The sequence below is a fragment of the Dasypus novemcinctus genome, chromosome 6 (assembly GCF_030445035.2).
Source record: "Dasypus novemcinctus isolate mDasNov1 chromosome 6, mDasNov1.1.hap2, whole genome shotgun sequence".
Classification (NCBI taxonomy): domain Eukaryota; kingdom Metazoa; phylum Chordata; class Mammalia; order Cingulata; family Dasypodidae; genus Dasypus; species Dasypus novemcinctus.
The window spans coordinates 12,760,495-12,779,355 of record NC_080678.1 but is presented as its reverse complement, the minus strand read 5'-3'; the positions used below and the strand labels follow the sequence as shown (position 1 = coordinate 12,779,355).

Sequence of the window (18,861 nt, the reverse complement as noted above, 5' to 3'; positions counted from 1 at the left end):
CATCAGTCATTCTAGAAAAAACAAAAATTCCAATTTTTACCATATCTCTGTACTTGCCCTGGCATTGTTAGTTAACGTGTCTTTAAATTGATTCTTTTTTTTTTTTTAACTGAAATAAATGTATTTTTAAAGGAACTTTTAATCCCTACTATAAATGGAAAACCGGAGTCTTTCACTTACTGTAAATAGATAACTCAAACAGGAAACTATTACATTAAAAAAAGTCTGTCCTTGTACTCCCCCAAATCAAACAGGATATTGTCAGGATGCATAATCCAAGCATGGGATTAGTGGGAGGAAAGATCAGAAAAACTAGTGAGAAGGGTGAAGTATGGACTCTTCACTAGAAAGAAATGCACTTTTATTTCCAGTGCCTTGTGGCTCTTGCAGGTGTGTGGCCACTAGTGACTTGAGGATCTGTAGCCTCTTGCAGTGGCTCTTCCGAGCTTCCGCCGCCAGCCCCACCCCAGCCCCCCGTAGCGTCTCTGGCAGTGCCTCCTTAGGCCTCTGCTTGAGTGCAGCTAAGTGACGGGGCCTGGCACCTCACGGGCAGCCCAGCCCTGTTTGGACGGTGACGATGAGGAGAAAAGCCTGGTGTAGAGCTGAAGCCACCTCCCTGGCCTCAGGGGCTGCACCAGCCCTGGCTTTGTCCTTTCCTACAAGTGCCTCGCGATTCCTCCTGCCATCTGAAGTGTGTGGAAGATGGTTCCAAGGGCAATAGCCTGTGCTTTCCGGAGTTCACTGCGTGGCAGGTGCTGGCGAGTAGCAGGCAGATATTGTGGTGCACATACCGTGTCTTCTGCTCTGGGAATGCCCCCCCCTCCCCTTACCCATCAGACCTGGTTGACCCCCTCGCCCTCAGATTGCAGTTCAGACATCACCTCCTCCAGGAAGCCTTCCCAGGCCACACCTCCCCCACCAGGCCAGGCCTCCCAGCCTCCTGCGCCTTTTCTCCCTGCCCCTATCACAGGTCTCTTTTAGTGGTTGTGAAACTACCTGACTGATGTTCATCTTCTACATTTGACTGTCAGCTACACGAGGGTGGGGCCCGTGTCTCTTTGTCTCATCCCGTGTCCCCACAACCTGGCTTGATGCGTGACCCACGAAGTGCTTGATACAAAGTGCCAACCAACTCAAGGCCATAGTACTTATTGTAAAGTCCATGGACCTTCTCCAACGTGGTTAGGTTAGAAATTCCCTCAGCAAAACTCCCAATTATTAGTATTTTTAAAAATGTGTCTAGATAACTTGCTATGTCCAGGCACTGTGCTGTAAGACATTCAACCTATGTGATTTCATTTAAATACTACTCCACCAGTTACAGCCATTTTACAGATTGAAGTGAAAGCTCAGAGCTAATGACTTGCCCAAGATCACACAGCAAACAGCAGAGCTGGGTCTCGAGCCCAGGCGCTCTGGCTTAGTCTAAGACTTGAGCTCAGTCTGTCTGTTCTGCTGGACACATAGGACCTACCCCCTTTCCACTGCTCCCACTGAAACAGAGCAGAGCCCATCTGGACCCCTTCCTCGGACCCTCATCCGTAAGACCCTCCTGGCTTGTGAACCTGTCACCGTCGCCGTTTTGTGTTCTCCTGCTTTTGGCATGTGGAGTTCCTCAGTGGAGAGGCCCACCCAGCGGCTCAGTTCCAGAGGGGAAGATTGTGGAGAAGCAGTCCATTCCAGAGCCTCTACCCTAGCTAACATGGTGGTGTTTACCTCGCCACGGGCATCTGGTTTCTCAGGTCTGCCTCCAACCGAGGAAATTCCCAATGGGTCTTGTGAGCAGATCTGGAACATTTGATCTAAGGTGTCAGACTTTTCTTCCACTAGCAGAATTTTTTTTGGAGCTGAAAATATTTTGGAGCTTTTAACTGGATTTTTGCAGTCAGGGAATGAGGAGAGGCTGCCTTCTTTTTTCTTTCAAAAATACGTTCACTCAGGTAAAACAGTATGAATCAATTTAAACAAAATACTTAGGAAATAATAATACAGCCTGATATGGCAAAAGGGGTTCCACAGATGACTCAAGTTAGGGAATCGATGAAATGTTGACTTGCCTTCTCCGCCCGCCTTCTCCCTGTTGAGCAATGAGAAGGCTTGCTGTTTGGGCCTCAGAAGGGTCTCTAGACACCACCTCTATCATTCCATCTCCCTGGGCCTCAGACAGGAGCACTGACGTGCTCGCCGGCCTGTGTGGGTCCGCAGCTGCGTGCCGTTTTCAGCGCAGAGCCCCTCCCTCGAGGAGTCACCCGCTCCTGGAGGGGGAGGGGAGTGGACAGACCGTTGTAATGCCTCGTGAGCCAGTGGTGCAAGGGCGGGTCACAGAGCCTTTGGGCGAGGGACAGGGCCCGGCCTGGGGGCTTGAGGAAAGGGGGTCACCCCCAGAGCTGAGCTGCAGGGGACTGGTGGGAGTCCGGCAGCAGAAGAGCAGGTGTGCAGGAGAGAGGTCCCCATGCGCCCGAGCGGGTGCCAGTTCCCGTGCCTGCCCTTCCTCCGGGTGGCTCTATCGGCCATGTGTTCCCGTCTGCTCGGCTGCCGAAGGCAATATCCTGAAACAGCTTGGCTTTTAACAGTGGGAACTTATGAGCTTACGAGCTTACAGTTCTGAGGCCATGAACATGTCCAAATCAAGCCATCATCTAGGCAAGGCTTTCTCACCGAAGACCGGCTGCCGGCTGCCCCTGCGCTCCCCTGTCCCGCGGCAAGGCACGTGGCAGCATCTGCTGGTCTCTCTCTTCCCTTCCAGGTGTTGTTGCTTCCCGCTTCTTGCTTCCATGCCTTTCTCTCTCTGTGTGTCTGAATTTCATTCTCTTGGAAAGGATTCCGGTAAGAGGATTAAGACCCACTCTGAATAAGGTGGGCACACCTAACTTAAGATACTGCTCCCCACAAGACTCACAGTGGGTCCACACCCACAGGAATGGATTCGCTTTAAGAACATACTTACCTCCAAACTCTCACACCATATAGTATCATTTTCCTTTTGCCTGAAGGACTTCTTGTGATACTTCTTGTAATGTATTTCTGCTGCTGCTGAATTCTTTCAGGTTTTGTGTTTCTGAAAAAGTCTTTATTGTGCTTTTGTTTTTGAAAAGTACTTTTGCTGGTTGCAGAATTCTAGGTCAACAATTTTCTTTCAGTACTTGAAGATGGTGCTCCACTGTCGTCTCTCTTGCATTATTTCCAGTGAGAAATCTGATGACTTATCTTTGGTTTTCTGGATATAATGTGTCTTTTTTTCCCCCTCTGGCTATTGAGATTTCCTCTTTGTTACCGATTTTGAGCAATTTGATTATGATCTGCCTTGGTGTAGTCTTTTTCATGTTTCATGTGCTTGGTGTTCACTGGCGGTTTGGATCTGTGGATTTAGTTTTTGTCACGTTTGGTTGTTGTTCAGCTATTATTTCTTCAAGTGCTGTTTCTATCTTCTCACTTGCCTCTCTTTCAGGAACTCCACTTACACATATACTAGTGCCTTTAAAGTTGTGCTGTAGCTCACTGAGGCTCTGGTCAATTTTAAAGTATTTTTCTCTGTGCTTCATTTTGTGTAGTTTCCATTGCTATGTATTCAAGCTCATGAATCTTTTATTCTGCTGTGTCTAAGCTACTTAATATCACCCACTGTCTTTTTCATCTCAGATGTTGTTACATCTCTAAAATCATTTTCTTTTGTCTTCCATGTCTCTACTTAGCTTTTGGAACACATGGGATACAGTTGCAATAACTGATTTAGTGTCCTTGACTGCTAATTCTAGCCTCTGTATCAATTTTGTGTCTAGTTTGGTGACTTTTCTCATTATGTGTAGTATTTTCTTCTTCTTTTTTTTTCTTCTGAGGTTCTGGGGCTGGGGACCTAACCTCTTATGTGGGAAGCTGGCACTCAACCACTGAGCCATGTCAGCTTCCCTGCATTGTTTTGTTTTTTTTTTTTTAATATATTTTCAAATTTTTAAAAAAGATGCTTAGATTACACAAATGTTACACACACAAAAAAACATAAGGGATTCCTATATACTCCACTCCCCGCACCTCCCACCCTTCCCCACATTAACAACTTCTTTGCAATTGATGAACACATTTAGAGCATTGCCGCTAAGCATGGACCATAGTTTACGTTTTAGTTTACACTCTCTCCCACTTAGTTCTGTAGTTATAGCAGGATATATAATGGCCTGTATCTGTCTTTGCAGTGTCATTCAGGACAATTCCAAGTCCTGAAAAATGCCCCCATATTACACCTCTTTTTCCCTCTCCCTGCCTTCATGACCTCCAGTGGCCACTGTCTCTACATCAATGATATAATTTCTTCCATTGCTAGAATCACAATAAGTCTATAGTAGAATACCAGTAAGTCCACTCTAGTCCGTATTTTATTCCCCAATGCTGAGGACTCTGGGGTGCTGATGCCCACTCCACCTCTAATTGCTAGGGGGCCTCGATCCCATAAGGTTGATGGATAGGACTCTCTTCCTTGCAGTTGTAGCCTCTCAGTTCTTTGGTATGGTGGTTGTCTGTCCTCATCTCCTTTTTATTTGTCCTGGGTGAGTCCAATGAACTGGAGAGTAGGTGTTGCAGCTCAGCTGAGGCCCAGGGCCCAGCTGGCACATGGACAGCCCAGAGATTCAAGTCTCCTGGACATACACCTACCAACTCTAGCACCTAGGTGTGCACTTGGGCTTTTTATCTCTTTGTTCCCTCCAGATCGATGCCCTGAAGCTTCCTGCTCTGTGGGTTCTCAAAACAGCTCACTCAGGCAGGATCTTGCCCCTTCTCAGTTGTTTTTTGTGAGAGAGGTGGTGAGTGCCCCCTTAAACTGACTCCATTTTGCTGGATCTCCCTGCGTGTTTTTTTCATTTGTTTACTTGTTGTTTTGTTTTTTGTTTTTAGTAGGCATTGGAAACCGAACCCGGGACCTCCCATGTGGGAAGCAGCTTCTCAACCACTTGAGCTACAGCCACTTCCCTATTTTCTTCTTTGCATGCCTGATCATTTTTTATTGGAATCCAGGCATTGTATATTTTAGCCCTCTGGGTGCTGGACATTTTTGTGTTCCTATAAATATGTTTGAGCTTTGTTCTGGGATGCAGTTAAGTTACTTGGAAATGGTTTGACCCTTCCAGATTTTTCTATAAGATTTGGGAAGCAGCACCAGAGCGGGGTTTAGTCTAGAGCTGCTATTCCCTCCACTGAGGCAAGACCTTTCCAAGAAGTTTACCCGCTGCCCCGTGAGCTATGAGCTTCCCTGTCTGACTGGCGGGGACGGGCACTGCTCCAGCCCGCGTGAGTGCCAGCTGCCATCTTCTCGGCTCTGGCGCCAGTTCCTCACCCGAGTTTGCTGGGCTCTGAGGTGAGCCCTCTGCATATCTGCGTGGTCTTTCTCTGTGCAGCCCTGTCCTCTCTGAGGCTCTCCCCTCTGGCTCTGCCTTGGTCTCCCTCAGCTCTCAACCCCAGCTCCTTAATTTGGGGAGTCTGCCAGGCCCCCCCTCACTGGGTCTGGAAAGCCTGAAGGCAGCAAGTTGGGACAGTTGCAGTGCTTGTTTGTTTCCTGTGCCTCAGAAAGCATTGTTCTTTGTTGCTTGATGCCCATTGTCTTGAAATCTGTTGTTTTCTGTATTTGTCTGGTTTTCTGGCTGTTTAAAGGCAGGAGAATACATATCCTGGAGGCTGCTGTTTGAAATGATTTCCAGATTGCAAACATTTCCTTTGTGTGTGTGTGTTTGTATATCATTTTGCCTTTTTTTTTTCCCATTATTGAAGGCAAAACCTTTTACATAGGGTTACAAGATTTGCCAGCGATTTACTTGGTTTTCATAGAACCAAGGATTGGGAAAATAACTTGGGTATGGACAATTTACCACCGGGTAAAATTCAGCCTGTGTTCGAGTGGAGGCGAGACAGCTTCAGCATCTCCACACGTCCTTGTGGCACAAATCACTTTGACGTCTGCTGATTGATTTCAAATTGCACAAATACATACCATTCAGAGCCATGGCCCAGGGGGGCAGCGAGGGATCTATTCAAGGGGGGTTGACTTTTAATCAATGCGATGACAATATTATCTTGTTTAATTTGTATGATGGTGGTTTTAAACATCAAATCAAGCAGTTTATTATGTCAGGAAAGATGAAGGAGCACAGGAATAAAATCCTCCCCACAGCGCTTCTGAGTGTATTTCACTGCCGTGACAGGCCATCATGATTGGAGACGACATCGTGGGCGACGTCGGCGGAGCCCAGCGGTGCGGGATGAGAGGACTGCAGGTGCGCACGGGAAAGTTCAGGTCAGTGCCCGCGCGTGGCCCGCCGGGCCCAGGGGCCGGCCATGTCCTGGTTTTGTTTTTCCAAAATAAAGGTAGGTTGTCTCCCCCGACGTGTCAGGGCAGTGTGTGGGTCTCGGCTGTCTCGTACGTACCGCCTTGTAAGGACGGGTCTGGCTGACCTGGCGCCGCCGAGAGCGGGGAGGGCAGGTAGCTTCTGCTACAGGGTGGGAGTTCACCCCGGGGCTTGGACAGGCGCGTAGTTCCAAGATCTGAAAACAAAGGTGGGAGCGGATGCAGCTCAGTGGTTGAGTGCCTGCTTCCCATGCCAAAGGTCCTGGGTCCCTCCTAAAGACGCAACAAAACAAAAAAAAACAAAACAAAGGCTCCGTGCGTGGCGGCCGCCTGGGGGGGAGCCGGGCTGAACTCGGGCTCCGGCCTCTCCTGTGCAGTCAGACCCTGGGCTGTGCCGGCCGAGGGTGCCGTTGGCGGGCAGACCCCACCCGCCCTGGTCGCCCTCTCCTTTTGCTCCGCCTTCTCCATCCCAGGCCTTTGTGGCCTCCGTGAGGCAGCAGACCCCTGGGGGGGACGCTTTGGGGCTGGGCGGTTGTCTCCAGAGGAAGACCGTGTTATCTGCTGGTCCAAAGGTCAGGCTGGTCCCGGAGGGGCGCCTGTGGGTGTAGGGTACTCCTGGGCACGGGAGGTGCCTTTTGGTGATCGCCTGACTGGCCGTCGAGGGTGTCTTAGACATCAGAGTGTTGTCTTTCCTTATTCTCAGTGGTTTTGATAGTGAGTATTCAGCAAAAGTGTAATTTTGTGGATACCCCAGTAGTGCTTGGATTTGTCAGTTACAGCTGAACCCAGCTCTGTGGTTAGGCAGGGTCAGAAGAGACAGGCTGGGGGCCCACCTCGAGTGTGGTTTAGGGGCTCGTGGGTGGATGCTGGGTGAGTGGGGAAGCCTCAGAGCCACCTCCTGGCCCCCGGAAGCCCCCAGACACACGGAAATAGGGACCTTCCTTCTTCCCTGGGATCTAAAAGGGGCTCCTGGTTGCGCTCAGTTCTGTCTGGCCTAAGGGAGTCAGGGGGTCCCAGGAGGGAGCTGGGGTGCCCACCCCCTGAGTTACGGATCCTGATCCTGCTGCTGGCTCCTGGGCAGCGGGCTCCTCGCTGAACAGCAGGATGTGGCACCCTGTGGTCGCCCCTTTGTGCCCGTTGCTCAGTCGCCCGGTGCTGCTGGCCCGCAGGGATGCCCTGGTGTCAGCCTGCCATCAGAAGCCCTGCCCAACACGCCTCCTTTGAAACCCTGACGTGGCTTAGCTGAAGGTCAGGGCCGGGAACTCTGAGGCTTTGTGCGTCTGTCCTGATTGTTCTTGGTCTCAATCGAGGTTTTTCTGGGGTTTCCAACCTAAGTCAGGGACCCCCATAAACTGAGAATGTTCCCTCCTTGCCCTGGGCCCCAAGCCTTCCCCAGGGTCCCTGGCTCTGTGATGGAGGGTGCACACGCCACGTGTGGGCCGGGGCGGGAGGCTGCGCCCTGCCGTGCACCTCCAGGGTTGCCTCTCAGGCCCATGTACCTCTGTGCCTACCTGCACGCCGTTTTAGGAAACGTGACCCATCCCCCAAGAGGCAAGGCCACTGGCCACTCCCACCCTGACCGTCTTGTCTTTCACCTACACCTATAGCTGATGCTTGGGACTCAGATGGGATTAAATGACATCATGACCTGCTTTTAGCTGGCAGTGTTCTCCAGCAGATTTCCAGGACTACCCCAAGAGTTCTTGCTGTGATTTTTAATGCCCAGTGAGATGCTGTGTGTGCTGCTTGGCCAGGGCCCGACCCACTGTGCTGCTGCAGGTGGAGAGGTCGGTCTCGCTTCCAGGTGAAAGTCACCTGGCTTGGACTGGAGGGGGCGGGGCTTGGCCTGTCCTCTCTTTTAAGGTTTTTGCCATTTCAGACCATTCGATTTGTCCGTGTGGATGCGAGCCTGCCTCTGTTGACGTGCAGGGTGGCACTCAGGTAAGGTGGAAAGGAGTCACCCAGGTGGGGGCCTCCCAACAGGAAGACGACGTCCAGATCCTGTGTGTGTAAAGAAGTGAGCGTGTGCTAAAGCAGAGCGGAGAGCTTTGAAACTGGCGATCCTCCGCGGCCGTGCCGTCCACCATGGTAGCCACGTGCCCCGGGTGGCTTCTGAGTGCTTGGACTGTGGCTGGTCCAGACTGAGACGTGCCGTCTGTAAAATGCACACCAATTTCTAAGATCTCGTGAGGAAGTTTTGATATTGATAGCATGTTCAACTGTGGATATTTGGATTTTATTGGGTTAAATAAATATGTCGTCCCACCTGTTTACATTTATTTTTGTTAATAGGGCTACTAGAGCATTTTTATTTGCACACGTGGCTCCCATATGTGGTTCCCAGTTGTAGGTCTGCGTTGGCGGGAGGGAGGCTGGGCCCCAGCCTGCACCAGCCCCTCTCCTCCACACGATGCTGTCCGCGTAGGGACCGTACCCTGGAAGGGCATGGCATGCTGAGGCTGCCCCAGTGACCCCTGGGCACGTGCCCTCCGGGCCTGGTGGGGCCTTGCTGTGTTGGGGGCTGAGACTCATTTGGGCTGAAAAGCCTCAAGAGGTGCCGGTGGCCCTGGGCCAGGAGCAGCCTCCTACCTGGTGACTGTTTCCCCTGCGGAAACGCCCGGTGCAGCCACCCCGGGGGGCCCCAGCTCCTGCCCGGGCTGCACCGCCCCCCTCCCCCCCAGCTGCCCTGCTGCAGGCCGGCCTGTGGGTCTGCAGTGGCAGGGGCCGTGCGACCTGTGCTGCCCCGAGTGCCTGTTGTGACACAGATGAGGCGTGAGCCTGCGCCGTGCTGGGCCTCCCTGCCCGTCCCAAGCAGCCTCACGGGAGCGTTGGGGCCTGAAGGAGCCCAGGGCCAGAGGGGCAGCTGGGTGTCGGCAGGGCCTCCTGGGTCCTGACCTTAGCTGGCGACCTTGGCTGACATGGGGGCTTTGGCGGAGAGCGTGTGGGAGGGAGCGGCGGCCCAGGGTGGGCGGGAAGGCCGAGCGGAGCGTGCTTCAGGGCTGGGGGCCCCGACAGGTCCCTGCTCCAGGAGGGTCGACTTGGGGTCCCCACTGCCTGCTGCAGGGCACTCCCTTCGGGCCACCCCCGCTCCCGCCCACCAGTGACTGCATCTCCGAGGCAGCCAGCCGGAGTCGGGTGGTCAGTTGTGCTGGGGCGGGTGGGGTTGGGTTCCTCTCCCACGTTCCCCTGGCCTCTTTCTGTGTATCCCCAAATGCACTTAAGAGAAGAGGGGGTTCCTTGGCACCGGGACAGACCACAGGGTGGTCTGAGCAGAGCAGTCCCAGCAGGCAGCTCAGGGCCTGGAGGTTTGCCGGGTCAATCACCATCTTGGCCACAGCCCCACACAGCCCAAGGGTGACAACCAGCAAAGCCCTCCCCTGGCCAGCAGGGGGCGGAAGAGGCCCACACAAAGCTTTGCTCAGCCCTGCTGGGTTTGGAAGCCCAGCCGGGCAGGCTGCGGCCCTCACCTGGCGGCTGGCGGGCAGGTAGAGGCCTTCAGGGTGTTCCCACCGGCTTCGGGTGTGGCGGCAACCCCATAGCCTGAAGCTGGGAGGCTGCACTTCTGGCCCAGGCTCCCCATCCCAGCCTGACCCTGGGGCCTCCCTCCCCTGGGGCGCTGAGCCCACTGGTGGCACATACGTGGCCAAGTGAGTCCCTGCCCCGGGAGGGGAGCCTTGCCCGAGGCTGGCCTGGAGCCCTGCTGCCCCTGTCCTGGCCGGTGCCTTTGCCTCCCTTTTCTCCTGCTGGGAGCCTGCGCCCTCGCGGTCAGACGCTGCAGCAGGGCCCGAGCGGCCATGCGGGGGGGCGCCCAGCCTCCCTTCTGGCCCGGCAGGGTCTGGCTGCAGGGCTGGGGCGGTCGGGAGGACTGCTGCCCCCACCCCAGGCGCTGCAGCTCCCTGCCTCCTGCTGCTGCCCCCCAGGCCCAGGCCTCGCCTCCTTTGGGGGTTGGGGCTGGGCCGGGGGACCTGGTGCCCTTCCATTTAAGGAACTTGCATCTCAGTTCTGAGGTGTCTCCTCTGTCCCCAGTGGAGTTGGAACAGGGCTGTCAGCCTGCCTGAGCGGACCCTTCGCCTCTTTATAGCCCCCACCCTAGTTCTTACCTCCCCCAGGGGACACGCCAGAACCCAGAACTGTTGCCCTTACCCGCCCTTAGCACATCCGTTCCATTCGGCCCCTGCCACCTGCACCGCCGCGCCTGTTTATTTTTCTCCCTTTCATCTCATCCCTTCCTTCCTTCTTTCCTTTCCTTCCTTCCCTTCTTCCTTTTAATTTATTTTTCGAGCTCTTGCGAGTTTACAGAAGTCTCACGTAGGAAATCCAGTGCCTCCCCCGGCTTTGCCCCTTCTAGCACTTGGCGTTACGCGGTGTGGCTGAGCGCGGCTGATCAAGGTTCCTTAAGTCCCACTTGCCTGCCAGACCCCTGTTCCCATCAGGAGGGGCTGTGGGGACAGACCAGCCCGCGGGGCCCACACCCGAGTCGCTTTTCCTGCTGTGTTTACTTAAGGGTGCAGCGTGGACAAACGCTGCCTTTTGCCCTTGAGAGGACCGTGTGCAGGGCCTGGCTCTCCAGCTTCCTGCACAGCTCCTCCCCGCCGGGGCGCGCGCACCCCTTCCGCTCCTGAACTCGGCTGGGGCCCCGGGCGGGCTGGGGTCTCCCACCCGGCAGGGCGGCCGTAGTGTCTGGGATCCAGCCGCCCCTGTGGGGCTCGGAGGGGGCCAGAGTCGGTCCCCAGAGAAACCCAGCTCGGCCACCCGCTGAAACGGCCACTGCCAAACTCCACCCTGGGACCAGATATTTCGCGGCTCGGCAGCCACGCACTTCCGAGATTTCCCCTCTAAAGAAGAGCTTCTGGTTTCTCCTCGGAATGGCGTAGATGCTTCTTGTCGTGCCAGGTGGTGGGTGTCAGAGGGAAGCGAACGGGCCTGGGCGTTCCCAGTGCAGGGGTCTCCCGTGAAGGCGGGGGCCGGGGGTGATGAGTGCCACCACTGTCAGCCCCTGTCCTTGGGCCTGCTGGGGGCCCCCTGGCTGGGGAGGAGGCTCCGAACAGCTTCAGGTGGGAATGGGGCCAGGCCCCAAAGTAGGGGCGCTGCTCCTCCTGGTGGCACACGGAGCCGGCACGGGTGGAGGAGAGGGGGCTAAGGCTGGATTCGAGCACCCCGGAAAAGCCAGCGCCGAGCTGACCCGGTTGACTCAGTCCCTGCCCTGGCCGGCCCGCCCTGCTCAGTGACTTGGGCGTTTGGGTGGGGGTCTGGCTTCAAGATGTCGCTTGGCCCACCCAGCGTCACAGTGAGAGAGGAGCACCCTGGATTTGAATCTGGGCGCTCGTTTTCATTAAAGCCTTTTGAAACACTTAAGGAAAGTTTACAGAATCCAAATACATTCTTTAATGAAGAACAAAGCACACACCCCAGCTCGAGAACTAGGACCTGGTGGGCTCCCCGGAGAGTCTAGTTCTTGCTCAACACCTGCCAACCTTCAGAGGCGACCGCAGCCCCTGCCTTCATCACCACCATCGTCTCGGTGTCAGTGGTTCTCCCACCTCTGTGTCCCTCCGTGTCCCGGAGCTCTGGAGCCGTGTCCTGCCCGCCTGGCCTTGTGGAATCGCCCCGCAGGCCTCCCCTGGGGCCAGTGCTCGCCCCCCCCTCGCAGCTGTGTCCGTTGTGGTGTGAGCAGACCGCCCTGTCCCTCCCACCCTTGCAGGATGTCTGGGTGGGTCCCGGTTTCTGTGCAGTGCTGCCGAGAACGTCCCGGCTGTGTCTCCTGGCGGATGGGTGTGAGCCGTCCCAGGGCAGATCTGCTTAGAGGGGGAGTGCTGGTCACAGAACACACACGCCTGCCCTCCCCAGATAATGCCAGGTGCTTCCAGGGGTGCCCTGCGCCTCCCTTCCCCGCCAGCACGTGGCCAGGCCACGCTCTCGGTCTAGCTGATCTGCAAGGGTCCTTCCCACTTGTCAGCCCCAGCGGTCCAGCCCACCAGGCCCTGGGTGCTGCCAGCGATGGGGAGGGAGCTCTGCGGGCCCCTGGGGTGGGCAGGCTGTACCTGGTGGGAGGAGGGTGTCGGGAGGCGGAGCCGGGCTCGTGTGGTGGGGTGGGCATGGGGGCTGCCGCAGGGGGCCTGTGCCTGCCCCCACCTCCTTGGGCTTTGACCGGGGTCGGGGGGGTCAGCCTCCCCTGCATGTGGCCAGTGGGCCGGGGAGACCGAGCTAAGACCAGGAGCACCTTTGCAGGTCACTGGCCAAGACCACCTCATTCCCAGGCAAGAAGGGGAAAGGGTCCCAAAGTGTCACCAGCCCCAGCGGGCTCTGGGCCTGTAGTGGAGAAACCAGCGCCCAAGGGAGGGGTGCTGGGTGCAGCGGGCAGGTGGCCGCAGAGCAAGGCACCAAGGCCTCAGGACCTGGGGCAGGACCCCTGCTGACAGCCTCCAGCCCCAGGAATGTGCCTTCGGGCCCCTGCAGGTGACTCGGGCCCTGGAAGCCTCTGGAGTGGGGGGAAGGGGTTGATGAAGGGTCAGCAAGGCTGAGCTGGTACATTCCAGAAATCAGTCAACAAGCGTCACGGGTGCGCGCTCTGGGCACGCTGCCCGTGTCGGCACCTTCACTTCAGGACGCCCGTGAAGGGTGCTGGGTGACTCCCATAATGAAGAGGAGCCGGCCCGGGGTGGTAACGACCGGGCCGTGCCTGGCAGAGGACCCCACAGGCCAGGGCCTGTGCAAGGGCGGACCTGCATTTTAGCGCAAGCGAACCTCACAACAGCCCGGGCCAGCCCCTCTTCTTATCCCCCCTTGCCAGGTGTGGCAACAGAAGCACAGAGAGGTGGAGACCCTGGCCCACGGCCACACAGCCAGCCAGGGTCGGAGTCTGGATTTGATCCCAGCTCTGCCAATTCCCCAGCCCTGAGCTCTCACCACTGAGTGCCCCCCTCAATCCTGCTCTTGGCCCTGCCTGAGGGAAGGGCCGCGTGGCAATGAGTGTGATTGGAGCAGGGCCGGCGTCCAGGGCTGCGGGGCCCTGGGTGGGGGCGACAGGTGGCAGCCCCAGCAGGGCGTCTTGGCCGCCTTTGTGTTCCAGTGAGCCTAACCCGAGCTGCCCGCAGGGGTGGGGGAGTGCCAGGCAAGCCCAGGCAGCTCCGCCCGGCCAGCGTGCCGGGGCAGTAAGGGGACACCGTGCTGACCGCAGCCGGAACCGTGGCCTGACCGCCCCGCGCCGGGCTGGCCGCCTGCCGGAATGTTCTCTAACCCCAGCGTGAACCCGGGGCCCGCTGGCCTGTTGGAGCCTGGCTTGCGGGGGGAAGCCGCTCTGAGATCGGGGGTCCCCCCCGTGGCCCCCTGGCTGCCCACGCTGCTGCCTGCTGAAGGGCCGTGGCATGGGGATGCGGCCGGGGCCAGTGCAGTCGTCACTGCTCAATTCCCACACACCAGGACGGCTGCGTCTGTGAGCCACCGATGGCTCTGTCTTCCCAAGAGAAACGGAGGGGGGAGCACAGGTGGCCCAGAGCCCCCCAGGCTGCCCCGGCCTCCAGGCACCTTTGGTCTCTTCCAAAGGTCGTGTGGCACTTGTCTTACCCGTGCCGAGATCCCCTGTGTCTGAGCGGCACCCGATCGTACCCACGTACCAGCGCCCTCCAGCCTGCCGTCCTCCCAGGCTTGGGGTGCGTGGACCAGCCCCCCCAGAGAGCACATGGTCTGCAGGCCTTCGCCTGGCCGGAGCCGCCGGGGGGTGGGGGTGGGGATAGCGTGCGCCATGGGGCCATGGAGCTTGGTCGTGGCTCCCTCTTTGGGCCTCAGTTTCCCCATGTCAGGTAGGGTCAGCCCAGCTTTGTGTGTGGACACATGGGGGTGAGGTGCGGTCCCCAGGGACCCACAATGGCTGTGGCTCCGTGGCAGCGTCCTTCCCTGCCAGTTCCCATGTGGTCGGCCCAGCCCAGCCCCGGCTGACGGGATACCCCGCCCCCCGCACAGTGCTGGGGACTCCCCAGACCTCCTTGCGGGGCCCACTGTCCCCATAAAGTCGACGTAGTCCCTGCCAGCAACGGGGCCTCCTCCCTGCCTTGCCTTCCCTCCCCACCACTAGACCATACCTGGCGCCTGCCGCGAGGCAGTGGGCGTGGCGTGGTGGCCGCGACAGGGCCCCTGCCCTCCGGGGCCATCCTTTCTGGTGTACAGACAAGCAGAGAGACCCGGGGCAAGAACATTCCAGAGAGCCCTGCAGACCACCAGCTCCCAGCCTCGGCGTCCTGGACGGTCGCCCCAGGCGGCCTGAGCGGGCCCTGCCCTGTCCTCGTGGCCGGGGTCACCTCCGAGCCCACCCCTCCTGCAGGCCCCGGCTCGCTCCGCGTCCCCCTGGGAAGCTGCCGGGGTGGGGCTTGGAATCCAGCGGGAGGCCTGCCTTGGGCCCCGACTCTCTTCCCCACCAGACTGGCAGCTTCCAGGGGCAGGGCCCACCCCCTGCCTGGCGGGGCCGGGGCGGCTGAGCTGACCACCTGGCCCCAGGTGGAGGCAGCTTTAGAGGGACGCCCACCCAATTGCCTCCCCTGCTGCTCACCCATGGGCAGGGGTCTCTCCCTGACCACGTCCGGCCCCCACACTTAGCGCACGCATTCCCAAGAGGGCCGAGGTGCTTCTTGGAGGGGGCCCCCCTTAGCTGCTTCAGTGGCTGCTGACCCTCCACAGGGCCCCGATTCTTGAACAGGCGCACACTCTGCCCAGGAGAAGTGTGCCGGAAAAGGCTCCTTAGGGGGCGCTGGGAAGAAAGGCCTGCTGCGCGATGCCCTGGCCTCTGTGGCCCATCCCGGGAGGGTGGGGCTGGGGGCCCCAGAAGGGGATCCTTGGCTGGTTCCAGAGAGGGAATTGGGGCTTGGGGCGCGGAGGCAAGGCCCAGGCCTGGGTTTCCTCCGCTGTGACATCGCGGGTGGCAGGCAGCTTTCGTTCCTGCTGGCCGGTCCCCGTGCCCCTCTGACCCCCGTGTTGCTCTGGGGTCACCCCTCGTCTGCCTCAGCCCCCGGTCGAGCCACAGGCCTCAGCATGGGGCTCAGGCTTGGCTGGTCTGGGCCGCGGGAGACCCTGGCCGCGGCGATGGGCATGTGGCCCGGCTGGGCCTGTGAGCTGGCCCCACGGTTCACCGGAAGCCCTCGGAGAACAGTCAAGAAAACCCGGAACTGCCTGCAGCTGCCTCTGTCACCCCAGGGGAAGCCTGTCCGAGGGAGAAGCCAGCGTGCGGGAAAACAGAGCCTGGAGACGGGGAGAGTCCCAGCACCAGGATCCAGCGCGGCCTGAAGCTGGTCCTCCTTCGGCCTGTGGGTTGAGTGGCACTAATGCGTTCGCCTCATTCCCAGCAGTGCGGCCAGGGAGCACCGCGGGGTACTCAGGTTTGGTCTCTGAAGCTCCCGGGCCGGTAGCCGTCCTGGGTGGGCTTCGTTCTGACTCTGGCCCACTGGGGAACCCGCCCAAGTTCATGCGGGAGATGCCGTGTACCAGGCCCTGTCCCCGTGGCTGCCCCTTCCGAGGGGCAGGTAGAGGCCTCCTTGGCAGCCCTCTGCCCACTCGCCTTCTCTGTGCTCTGGAAAGCACTGGAAGGGACCTCATTTAACCTCGGAGGAACGATGCCCACAAAGCTGTGTCAGGGCTGTCCCAAAATAGACAGGCCGCCTGGCGAGGGAGTTGGTGCCATCTGTGGGGGTGGCCCAGTGGCTGGCGGGGTGGGGGGCTGAGGAGAGGCTCAGGCTCCCTGGAGCTGCTCCGTTACTGTGCACCTGCTGGGGCCGGGCTCCATGACAGCCCCAGCACGGTTCTGCCCAAAGACACCTCCTTATCAGTGTCACCCTCTCCCCCGTTGCAAACATGGAAACTGAGGCCCAGAGCAGGCAGGGAGGCTGTGACGTGGTGGTTCTGGCTGGTGCCCGCCTCCTCAAGGTCAAGGGCTGCTGGCATCCAAGCTCAGAGAGAGGCTGAGATCCACGAACAGACAGAAGCCCGGAGGGAAAGACACGGAGTGCCAGGGGAAATTTGGGTTGTGCCTTGTGTCCTGGGGATGCTCTCGATACTGTATGACAGTCACACGCCTCATAAACAGGTCTGTGAACTAGGGGGACTCAAAAGCCACTTGCAAGTACAGACGTATCAGCTGGCTTAAAACCAGAAGCCAACCCCAGCCCCCGAGAGTGCCCCAGAGCCTAATTACAGCTCAGACCTGAGCCTGACCCCCAGCCAGGCCCCTCCCGCAGGCAAGAATGTAAATCACTGAAAATAGGCCTCCTTGTCCTGGAAATTCTGACAGTGCAGCCTGCTGGCTCCTTCCGCCTTCCATTCCTAAGCAGGAGCATGTCCAGAGCGGGCGGTGCCCTGGAGGTGCTTCCCCCAGACAGGATCAGAGCAGGGCTCGCCGGGGCAACTGGGCGGTCAGCCGGCTCGGCCGGGCCCCAGCAGGCCGTGCTGTCACCTGTGCGCACTCCTCGCTTGCCCTCTCCCCCGGCCCTGGCAGGGAGGTTGCCTCACTTCCTCCCATGTTCACTCAGCTCGCAAGGCCCACAAAAACCCCACACGCCAGCTCGCGTACACACACGCTCACAGCCAGCCCCACACCCTGGCTGGCACACACACACCTTTGGGCCTGTGGAAAGGCATTCACCTGAGAGTTGGATCTGAGCCACTCCAGCCTGGAATGGAGGTCAGGGGCTGCAGGGGAGCCTTGGGCTGCAGGGGAGACCACAGGCTGCAGGGGAGACCACAGGCTGCACAGAAGGCCACAGGCTGCAGGGGAGGCCACGGGCTGCAGGGGAGGCCTCGGGCTGCAGGGGAGACCACAGGCTGCACAGAAGGCCACGGGCTGCAGGGGAGGCCACAGGCTGCAGGGAAGACCACGGGCTGCAGGGGAGGCCACAGGCTGCAGGGATGGCCCAGGGCTGGGGTGTGTCCCGGGCAGATTACTGCCCTGGCAAGGGTAGGCTGAGTGGGTCCTTGGTGGAGAGGGCTGGTCTCAGGAGTGTGGACTCGAGGCTCCCCTTGCTGCAGGACCAGGCCACCCTGGGGTGTGCTCGCAGGAGGGTCCAGGGAGGCCTGGGCACCAGGACAAGGCCGGGCAGGGGGTCAGCATCAGCCACCGAGACTGCCGGGGAAGGGGCCGGGACCAGCCAGGCTGGGGTCCCGGGGCGCGTGCGTCCTGGCCGCCTCGCCTTTGCTTCTCCAGCCGCCCTCTCCTGTCCCCAGTCTCCAGGGCCTGCCAGGTCTTTTATGAGCAACTTTCATTTTCCCTTTGCTTTCTGCTGGGGCCACCAGAGGGCCCCTGGCCACCAGGTTGAGGGGCGCTCACCCCCAGGTGTCCCCCCCCACACTCTCACTCGCAGTCAGGCACACACGCCCAGGTCCCACGTGCACACACGCCCAGGGCCCCCCTGGCACACTCACAGTCAGGCACACACGCCCAGGTCCCACGTGCACACACACGCAGGGCCCCCCCGGCACACTCACAGTCAGGCACACATGCCCAAGTCCCACGTGCACACACACGCAGGGCCCCCCCGGCACACTCTCACTCACAGTCATGCACACACACCCAGGTCCCACGTGCACACTCACGTGCCCAAGTCTCCTATGGCACACACACATAGGCATGCACATGCACACCCAGGCCCCACATGCACACACACGTGCTTGCTCACTCCTACGTCCCCCATGGCACACTCACACCATCATGTACTCACACACCAAGGTCCCATGTGCACACACACTCACACCCAGGTCTTCCATGGCACACTCTCACACTCAGACACGCACATACACACCAGGTCCCACATGCGCACTTCCAGGTCCCTTCATTCACACTCTCACACTTATGCCCACTTAAGTCAGGTCCCTCACACACTCACACCCAGCTCCCCCACAGCATACCCCCCCACACGCCTCTGGGCCCCACGCCCGGGCCTACTCACCCATGTACACACATGCACCGCCTAGACTGGCGCACCGTGGGGCCCTGCCTCAGGGCAGTGGGTGCGGTCAGCGTGGCCGGCACAGAGGGCAGGGGGCCGGCTCTTGGCAGCCTGAGGACGCCAGCAGGTGGCGTGGCCATACACCAGCCTTGCCAGGGCCCTGTCCCCTTCTCCCTGGCACCTTCTCCGGGCAGAGAGGCCTGGGAGCCGTGCTGGCCCTTGTCCTGGGGAGGGGCACGACCCAAGGAGCAGAGCCCTCCAGCAGTGGCCGCCACCCCCACACCTCCCAGCCTCTGCCCTCCGCCTCCCCCCTCTCTGCTCCTCGGCCACAGGATCCAGCTGGCTCCTCAAGGCCTCCCCCGTGATGGAATTCCCAGTCCTCCCAGCTGGAAGGCCTCTAGGGGATGCCAGGCTCCACGTGGAAGTGGAGAGGGGCAGTGCCACTTTCCCGAGGCAGCGCGGCCTCCATGCCAGTGCCGTCTCCGTTTAACCCAAGACACCTGCTCCAGGGTTCCTTGGCACTCCTTGCTGCCCTCTCGGCCTTATTCTCCAACAACCTTGAAAAGTTCTAAGAACAGCCCGAAGAAATTCCATGTACCGTCCTGC

At 58.9% G+C, this 18,861-nt stretch overlaps 1 protein-coding gene across 2 annotated transcripts in view; it reads left to right on the top strand.

Moving 5' to 3' along the window:
• LHPP (phospholysine phosphohistidine inorganic pyrophosphate phosphatase) overlaps nucleotides 1-18,861 on the top strand; it is a 145,482-nt gene that overhangs the window by 49,584 nt on the left and 77,037 nt on the right. Inside the window, exon 6 of one of the 2 annotated variants that reach the window (XM_058298171.2) lies at nucleotides 6,189-6,280. The exons of the other annotated variant lie outside the window; for it this stretch is intronic. Within the exon in view, the coding sequence (XP_058154154.1) occupies nucleotides 6,189-6,280 (92 nt within the window). The remainder of the gene's footprint in view (nucleotides 1-6,188; nucleotides 6,281-18,861) is intronic. 2 annotated transcript variants of the gene reach the window in all.